We start from the raw sequence: 10,036 nt of genomic DNA, 5'->3' as shown, positions 1-10,036 counted from the left end.
TCGTAGGAGAGGTCGAAGGTCACATCTGCTCCCCCCACCTGACTGTTACTGTCGATCTTTTATTGTTTCTATTTAATGCACTGAAATATTCGTTCCATTCGTAATTCATCGCGATTTAAAGAACTAGGCTGATATCCATTTTTACCTATTTTCCCCAAGTGTGCGTGTCCATGGTACCAATACCATTCGTTGAATTATTTTTCATTTCATGTTTAAAAAGCCACTTTCATCGTATTTTCAATTTCCGTATGTATCTGAATCTATTTCTAGACTATTCTGTCATGCTATGGTACAAAAACTGTCTTCATTACTAGTCTTTATAGTATTAGTTCTCTCCCATTACTCTTTTGGGATGTTTATTTTTCTTGCTTAACTTGAGTATAATTATGTCAGTCTCTTCTACTTACTTTACCACCAACCCCAACTATGCAGGCGTCTCGCAAAGGAGCCAGCCATCTCTTTCCAGCTAGAGGTAAGTACTTGGTCTAATCTCCCTTCTCAATCTAAGATCTCATGTGCCAGCACGAGGGAGGCGGGCGAGGGAACAGTGATAAAGCAACGTGAAAGCTTTAACATCTGCTGATTTCAAAACCGAGACTAGGAAGGTGACTTAGGCCAGACACTCGACAGAAAAGCAAAAACTGACGGTTCTATTAAGAGAGACATTTTGTAAATCAAAATATCCCATTATCGTGTATGTCGAACAAGAGACCTAAGCAAGCAGAGGCTAGCCTAAGGTCAGCTACACCATGACAGAGACCCTAGTCACAGGCCAAACTGGAGCTGCTTAGATTTTGAATCACAGGCAGTTATTTTGTTTTGTTGCCATAAATAAATTCCCCACTGTCGAAAAATGCCTGCTATATACACTGAGCTGAGGAGGAAATTACGCGATAAAGGAAAACTTTTTTGTTTACTTTGGTAAAGTAAAATAGTTCCCGAAATAAAAAATTATATTTTAAAATATTCAGTTTTAGTAAAGAAGCAAGTCTTTTGCTTAACTCAGGTTTGCACTGCTACTTTATGGCAATAAATTAAGTACACTTTTCTGTGTCATTTACATTGTTTCCATCAGTTCCCTTCAGAACTAAAAAGCAACATCGATACAACATTATTAACTATTATACAGACCTTGTTTGAATGTCACAAGTTTTTTCCGCCGATGTCCTTTTCTGGGTCCAGGATCCGATCCAGGACTCCACGCCGCGTTTAGTTGTCACGTTTTCTTAATCTTCTCTAATCTATGGCAGTTTCTCAGTGTTTTTGGTTTTGGTGTTTTGGCCAATTATTTTGTAGAAAGATCCTTCATTTGAGCTCTAGTGTTTTCTCATGATTCAGCCGAGGTTATGTATTTGTGGCAAGAATATGACAGAGAGGGCACGTACCACTGATGTAGATTTGTCTTGCTACTTGTGACATTAACTGTGCCTGCTAGGTTTCTTCACTGTAGAGTGACTAGTTTTCTGTTTCTATTGAATAAATATCTTGTAGGGAGGTACTTCGAGGTTGCACAAACATCATTTCTCATTGTACTTTCACTGGTGCTGATGACAATTATTACCAAGGACTTTGTCTACTGTGATTTTTCTATCTCCATCCATCCTTCCACACTGGCTACTTATTCAGTGATTTATTTGTACCAGTATGGAAAATAAAGATGTTGAAAAAATTGAAAAAAATATATTTTGGACTTTATTAAAGTCATCAAGGCAAACAAATGACTACGGCTTCGAGACGTTCCCCAGGGAAATCACTGGACCGCTGCCCTGGGACATGCGGGCCACAGGCGAGGGGCCGCGTTAGACCTTCCCGTCCTCACTGCCCGACTCAGGAATCGTGCTCGTCACCGAGCCAGCAGAAAAGGTCCTTTGTGTTTCACAAAAAATGAGAACTGCTGATTCTTTAAAGAGCTACACAACTTCTTACTGGGCACATACTTTCTACTGTGCACCGTTAAAGAATAACTATGCAAATTACTTAAAGAAGCAGGCGTACTTTTTTCCATTCTCATGAGACCAAAGCGTGTGAACTTACCGTTAGCATATCGTCACATTTCATGTCTGGCGTATCTCCATCTTCACTTTTATTGTAGAATTTTCGGAAAAAATTGAATGCCACAACAGTATACAGGTACACGACCACAGCTAACAAGCCCACGGTTAATACCAGCTGGAAAGCAATGTGACATTGAGCTAGTATTAGAAATACAAGGCACGCATGATGTCTGTGTAGGAGCACAAAGCTGGATTTACGATGCGAAGCTAACGGGGTCCTTACCTCACGTAACTTTTGTGCTGCCCAGTGGGGAAATTTGTGTTCATATTCTCTTTATTTTATCTAGTTGGAGACTATTTTATGTAAAACTTGACTGCTTGATTGGTTAATGAATGCATACTATAGCTGGAACATAAATAAACTCTAGTTTAATTTCACATCCAAATTGATGTTACTAATATTAATAAGCAGCTTAAAACGTTCATTTTTCTAACATCTAAATATTTGGCCATAGATGCTACATTAATTTGTCTTTTTATAAGATCTATTCCCTTTCAATTACTTAATTCCTAATTAAAACTAACTCATTTTCGTAATGAGAGAAAGAGGGGCCCACATCTTAAAGCTAAATAGGAATTTATATTGCTTCTAACACCGGGAAATCCACGACTGTCAATAACATGTAATATAAATATTTAAAAAATAAAACTAAAAAGTAAACCCGAGAAGTCTTGCTTTGTTAATATAAAGCAATGACCAAAATGAAAGACACTGTAATGGTGTCTAAGTATACATTTAATGTAAAATTAAATGTCACAGTTTAAAAGGTCTTTTTTCAGCTCTCTATATTCTTTCTTTAATTCCAAACTATTCTTTTACAGAATATGTATGTGTTAAAAACATGACTTTCACCAAGTTGGTAAAAATATATTTCTGGTTATGTCACAGAAATTCTAAATACACTATTTTTATGTCGCTTCCTCCATCCCTTTGTTCATATGTTAAGGCTTTTAAAAAGCACTTCATAATTATCCTGAGAAAACATGTTATCTCAATAGAGGCCTTAATTTACTTCTGTAAGTTAAGTATAAAGCCACTAGAAATTTCTGTATGTTTACTTAGGACTATTAAGATCTCTATATTTCTGCAAATGAAAAACTGATACTTCGAAAGGAATAATCGGAACAAAAGTTTAGAGGTTAAAATAGTGCTGGACCTTCTGTGTGACATTACACGATAGATTCAGCATCTCCAGCTCTTGCAACGTATTAGGAGCTTAAAACCAATTTCCTAACTGATGAATCACTTTTTGTCACTGGACCCACCATGGGCCATGCACGTCATACACAGATTTGGAAACGAAAATGACAAATGTAAGAAAAGTGTGAAGTTTAGAAAACCAAAAATCGTGGTAACGTGAGCTGACGGCGGACATAGCGCGAGGCTCTGGAGGGGGCCCGTGCAAAACACGCTGGGTCACGAGACTCGCTCTGTTAACGCGGCCCCTGGACACTTGATCGATAATGGATCGATAATGCAGGCTTCTAAAAGAGGTTTATTGGTAACAAAAGTTTTAACACTGCACTTGGGTCTCTTTAGAACATAAATTGATTACCTAGAACTAAGCCAGTTTTCCTCCAAGTAAGTATGACCTTATCGAATACAAAACATTATTATTCTTTTTGTCCAGTTTAAAAGTGGAGAAAGAGCACGTGAATATCCACTTTTAAGATATTACAGTAAACCGGGAGTTGCTAACGCTATGAGCCAGGAGGGTCCCCAGAGTATCCGGTGGGGTGAATGTCCCACCGGGACACCACGAGCTCCCGGTGTGCCAGGGCCTGTGCTAAGACCTCCATGAGCACGGCTGCATTTAATTTTCACAAACACCTTATAAGGTAGATATTATTGTATTTATTTAACAAAGTGACGAAGATGAGATTTAAAAAGGTTGAATAATTTATCCAAAGTCACATAGCGAGTCAGTACACCAAGGCTTGAATGCAGGTTCTAGGGACTTTCAGACTACTGATCTTCATAATTTATAAGAGAAAAAGTGCAAGTCCTCTGTTCAAAAAAAAAACCCTTAAAACTGTACATTGTCATTTGAGGTCTGGTTTTTTGTTATTATACTTGTTGCCAATTTTTGCAGGAGGGAAGAAAAACACAAGCTCTCACCTGTTTGCCATTGTGAGTTACTGATGACAAGATGGTTCTCAGCGTCTTGAACCCCATAGCGATGTCGAGAAGATGAGCAGCAAAAAAAAAGTTGTTAAAGTGTCCGAGAACAGACATGGTCATGTACCAGGCAAGGTAGAGGAAGGACTGTCAGGACGAAATGGGGACAAGCACGTCAGGGGACCGAGCGCGTGACTAGCGTCACAGCTGCCCCGATTTCATTGTTATCGTCACTCCGTTCCCTGTATCCTCCTGGGTGTAACACGTGACGCTGCATGTTACATAGTGTTGTGTGTCGCATGCTATATAATGATGTACTCGGGGCTCCTTTTTAGCCCGGGGCGTTGCTTCCACTGCTGCAGAAGAAATTAGCCGCAGGACACATTATCAATGGGTGACAGTTCTGAAACAGACTCACGAGACCTGGTTTTGAGCTCATTGGAGGGTCTCTAAGATCCCCAGCATTCTGGGCCCATGGCCGGGTGACGGGGGAGCAGGAGAATTTGGGGTGTCATGGGTCTTTAGGAGGATGGACTCGTGTCCACTACAGAATCCGATGCCAACGTTAGAGGGAGACTTGGAGATTAACTGCTGTGCGTGTGGACAAGCTCGGCGGCCGGAGCAGTAGGCTGGACAGCCCGTTCCTCCTCACGGGGGTGGGGAGGGGGTGGCAGAGAAGTGAGGGGCAGCGATGAGGGGACCGGCTGAGGGCCGGCAGCAAAACTCGTACTCGACCTATTCAGCCGAGTCCGAGATTTCCTCCAGCAATCTGCCATGGCCATCGAATGGAAGCATAAAAACGATTTATCATAACAACTATTTAAACTGAAAATTCTAAGAATAAAAAATGTGGAAGCTTTTGAGCAAGCCAGGATAGTCGAATGTGATCATCTGCCCTTGACGGCTGGTGGCTTTTAGTAACTGGTGATTTTTTTCATTATATTTCATATACTCGGGTCCTATGTTTATTTCATAGGCATTTAGGCCCTTTAGTAAAAGAAGGATCGATTTTGAAAAAGAACACAATAATTTAATGCATTTAATTTGGAGGAAACAAAGCTATCGTAATTAATGTTTTTAATTTCTTCTGTATTTAGAACTTTCTTTTTTAATATCTACAGAACACCGAAGTGCATGCGTCATTGCCCAAGGGAAACCTAAATGCAAATGCGCATAAGTCTGCATCTCCGTCTCTCTTTCTCAAGTACATACATTTTCACTTTACTTTCTCAGCTACTGAAAGAAATGGAATGTGAGGTGGGTTGATCAATGATCTTTTCTGTGGTCTTTCCCAGCCGTGGTCTGATTAAATGGACTGATGTTTGAACAATTTTCTTAAGTACCATACCTGCGGGCCCCCCCCCCCAGCTGGAGCCCCCACCACCTGCCGGAGCCCCCACTTTTACCTGCTGGAGCCCCCACCTTGAGCCCCCACCTGCCAGAACCCCCTGCTGCCTGCCCAGAGCCCCCTAACTGCGGGGCCCCTGAAAGGGCCCAGCCAGACTCCGCCGCCAGATTGGGCTGCTGCTCCGGCTTACGTTGTCGGTGAAGACGACTCCGAGCTTCCACATCTGGTACTTCACGTCGATGGAGCTCAGCCTGCAACGACAGAGGCGGGGAACTCGCACAGACGCACACTGAGCGGAGCGTCCGGCCCGCCCGGCCCGCCCGGGGACATCGGCCCTGGCCCAGGGGCCACGGGGAGCGCAGAGAGGCCCCTGTGAGGCTTTGCCAGCAGGAAACAAACACCACAAAACATCAGCGCCTTCGTCTCCTGGTCTTCCGTTATTTAAGAAAAGTCCTGTCTTTTCCACTATTCCTACATTAACTGTACGGTCAACTCACTTCGAATGTGACAGTTATTCCCGGAAATGGAATTAAATTAACGAACACGTGTGCGCAGTGTCCTCACCAATATGCATTGTGCATCTGTGACTACATTCCATATGCATTGCGCATCTGTGACTACGTTCCGACAGAGCAATTTCTACTTCGACTAATAAAAACTTGCATGAACGGCCACAGAGATCTTACAACTATGCCGATCTGGCTAGTGAAGGGGCCTTTTCGTTTCGTTTTGGTTCCCTTCTGTCTTCAGACACCTCACCTTCTCTACCCAGGGAGGAGTTTACCCTCCCCACCCCCAGAGCACTGCGCAGAGCCCCCGTTCCCGTGGTCCCCACGCAGTCCTGGCTGCAGGTGTGTGCGCGCGTGTTCACGCCTCGCTCACTCATCTGTGAATGCGCCAGCAGCAAGCACAGCATCCCACACACTGAATGTCTGAATAAATAAATGTGGAACGAACAAATCTGAACATAAATATGCATGATCTTTGCAGATTAAAATGCACATATATTAAAACATATTGTTTAATTTTCATTTTTTTTTTAATTTGCCACTGATATGGGCTAGAAATTTAGATAACTCTGTCAGCCTTTCCAATATTCCAGGTAATTGGTATGAGAAAAAATATAATAAACTATAACATGATGTTAGTATTATTTTCAAAAGGCCTTCTCTAGACTTGCTATTCCGATCTTTAATTTCTTCTTTAATCATTGCTTTTAATGGGGCTCATCTCGAATTCTAAGTGCTCGGACAGGCGGTTAGCATTAGCATGCAAGCTGAAATCTCAGCACGCACCTCCTCCAACAGTTAAGGTTTAATTTACCTCAACCTAGAATTTTTTATTGTAAGAAAATTAAGTTGTCTTTGAGGAATAATTAATTTCATTATTAAATAATATGTTTTATTAAAGTTGTATGAATATTTACAATGGGTTTCGATATAAGAATAATTTTTCTTTAAATGAAAAAGGAAGAAGATAAAAAAAAATAATTGGGCAATTTGCATGAGAACATGATTATGTTTCATGAAAACAAGCTAAAACAAAATAAGGGTTTACATCAGGATGTCTGAATTCCCCATGGTAGCTATTCGCTTTATTTATTTTTATTTATTTTTGCTGAGGAGTTCCGCTGGACGTTATGAGTTACGAGCCCCCGCACCCCCAACCCCACGAAGACACGAATGGGGAAGTTTCCCGGCTGCCGCGGCTGCTCTACCCGCAGGAGGTGAGCTGGCCACCTGTTTAAATGTGCGCATAGCGAGCCCTATGTATTTGATGGATAAATAAATGCGTGCACAAATAGACACACCAATCTTCCTTGTATTCCAATGTTCCTATTAAGATAATATTCATTTAGGAACTAGATAATCTTTTAAAACTTGATCCTTCTAACTACTTTAATACAGGGACACTCCAGGTAAATATGTTTCCTAGTAATGTACATCATTTACTAGATCTTTATCCATCTAATTTTATTATCCATATTTAAAGATATTAATAAACCCCACATTAATTTTTTGGTGCTTTCCTATAGGTCAAACTTGCAATCATTAGTGGAAAATTCCACTGATTTAAAATTATTTGTTCATATAAATAAAACAGTCTAAACTTTCCTTTGATTTTTTTGAACCTATTTTCTAGAGTCACAAATATGACCATGGAAAGTGCGTAATTCAGTAACACTGTTTACATCGCAATGCTCATCAGGGGTCTGAATGTGTTGGCAGAAACGTCCACCCGCTCACTCCACACTCCCCATCCCAGATGACGTTCTACCACCCGGCCTTAGTTCCTGAGGACTGTCCCTTGCTTCACCTCATACACGGTGACATAGTCTGTACGTGCCACATTTGCGTTCTTAAAATATCCAAGAAATATTCTGGATCTAAAGTCAGGGCTTCTATCATACATTTGCTTGTGTAACTACTTTTCAACTGGGTGCACGTCATTCATCATTTTTAAAGACCCAAGTAGCTCTAACAAGTATTCAGATACATAATAAATACATGACCAAAGAGAGGCCCGCCAAAATACGTTTTCTAATGCTCACTGAAATATTTATCTAAGACAAAGTAATATTGCTTTATAGAACCTTAAATATATATGCTTTCAAAATAATCATCGCATCCCTAATTGACTGAGACAATACATACACACATGAAAGTCTGACATGTTTTTAAGGGAAGTAACTATTATGATTCTTTTAAAATCGTTACGTGGGTACAATTTTAAAAAATTACACTTTTCAAAGCACGTATGCTTTACATTTATTCCGAATTTACAGTTGCTTAAATTTGCAAAATAGATAACATGGATGCATATACACTCAAACTACACTTGTGTGTGTGCATGCATGTGGGTGGGAAATTTAATCTTAGGGGAATTCAACTGGTTTACATTTTTCTAGTTAAATTATTCCATGCAATGGAATATTAAAAATACCTAATTTTAAAGTAGACTTTCCAAATAACAATACAACAGCATTGTATTCCAGACATACAAAGTCATTGCTAGTTAAATAAAAGAATATGCACTTTGAACATCGCCAGTAAAAGGGCTACATAGTTCCTTTTTTCAAAACTTAAAAACTTCTTTTCAAACAAGAAGCACCAGAGCACATAGTCATCAGTGGTAGTTTTGCATATGTTTTACTTTGACTTAAGTGGCATTTAAGGAAAGAAAAGGCAGATTAAATAAAAAACATAATCTTTTTTGGCTTTATGTAAATAATGAAAAAGGCACCTTCAAAAATTAATAGAAAAAGTCCAGTCATCCCACAGCTCAAAAGACCCGGAGGAATAAATCGTGGCACCTGAGCCTCCCTCGTCCCGAGAGACCGAGGCGCCCGCCAGTCCGGGCTGCGCTAATGCTCTTCCCTGCCTACGAGGCCCCAGGACGGAGCGGAGGAGACACTCACACGGCCGACAGGGAGCTGTCTTTCTTGGGCTTCTTCTTCTCCCGGGCGTCGCTGAAGTCCAGAGCGGCCTTGTCCATGCCGAGCAGCTCGCTGATCCTGTCCCGGCCGTAGAAGTCCCCGTACTTGTCCATGACCTGAGGGCGGGAGAAGCACCGGCTGGACCGTGACGCAGCCTCGCCTCCGTCTGCACACGGCCCTCTGATGATGCTTCTACTTCCTACGCATTTGTCTAATTCTCAAGTTCACTTGAGAATCTAGTTCACGGCTCATCTGCGATCACGTTGCTTCAGGGTCAAGCAAACTGATGGCATTTAAAATAATACTGGTCTGAGGAACAAGACTGCTGGCCGAAGAGAGGCAGGCACGCAAAAGGGGCGGGGGGAGCCGAGGTGAAGGGGTGACGTCGCGGGAGGAAACGGAATGAAGCGAACCTCGACCACACTCACACTTTGCGCCCGCAACCACGCTAAGAGCTCTGACGTGCCTTCCCCGTGTGGCTGTCACAATGTGAAGGTTTTGTGCTATTAGCACCTTATCCTGCAGATCAAGAGATGTGTCTTAGAAAATGTAACGTGCCCAGGTAGCTGAGCTTCGGACGGGACGGGGTGGGAAGCATCTGGGCGGTGCCAGACACCCACCAGGGACCTTCTGCACAGGGACCTTCCGCGCACCACCGGGCTGGCCACCGCAGTGACGGGGGCCCCTCAGTGTCTGCGTGCCACCGTTCCGCATGCCCCATGCTCTGCTGACTCAGGAAAGTCTTCAAAAACACCCGGACCATCCCCTGGTCGTCAGTTTAATTCTCATCTAGGGTCGATTCTGCGAGCGGCATTAGCAGCGCTTGTCAGCGCCCCCGCTGTCCCCTTGCCCCCAGCCACGTTTGCCTGGCTCTGCCCACGCGCTGTCTGGAGGTGGTGCCTGGACTGGGCTCCCGGCTCGCCCCTGAGCTTGGCGCATCCGACTCTGAGATACGGCCGTTCTGGGCCTGAAGCTCACGCACCGCGAGAGTCCCACACGATGGTGGGAGTGGAGGCAGCCGGAGAAGTGAAAACGGAGAGAGCGTTGGCAGTAAAGGGGGACGGAAGGGGCGGGAATAT

General features: G+C 42.7%; 1 protein-coding gene across 1 annotated transcript in view; it reads right to left on the bottom strand.

The window, feature by feature from the left end:
* Positions 1 to 10,036, bottom strand: part of RYR2 (ryanodine receptor 2) — a 535,670-nt gene that overhangs the window by 9,145 nt on the left and 516,489 nt on the right. Inside the window, exons 93-97 of the mRNA XM_039850351.1 lie at positions 9,386 to 9,436; positions 8,940 to 9,073; positions 5,712 to 5,772; positions 4,174 to 4,320; positions 2,035 to 2,169 (exon numbers count right to left, since the gene is read on the bottom strand). Coding sequence (XP_039706285.1) covers positions 2,035 to 2,169; positions 4,174 to 4,320; positions 5,712 to 5,772; positions 8,940 to 9,073; positions 9,386 to 9,436 — 528 coding nt within the window. The remainder of the gene's footprint in view (positions 1 to 2,034; positions 2,170 to 4,173; positions 4,321 to 5,711; positions 5,773 to 8,939; positions 9,074 to 9,385; positions 9,437 to 10,036) is intronic.

This window comes from Pteropus medius, unplaced genomic scaffold (assembly GCF_902729225.1).
Source record: "Pteropus medius unplaced genomic scaffold, Ma_sr-lr_union100, whole genome shotgun sequence".
In the NCBI taxonomy this organism is placed as follows: Eukaryota; Metazoa; Chordata; class Mammalia; order Chiroptera; family Pteropodidae; genus Pteropus; species Pteropus medius.
The sequence above is the reverse complement of the archived record's forward strand: the minus strand, read 5'-3'. Positions and strand labels throughout refer to the sequence as shown.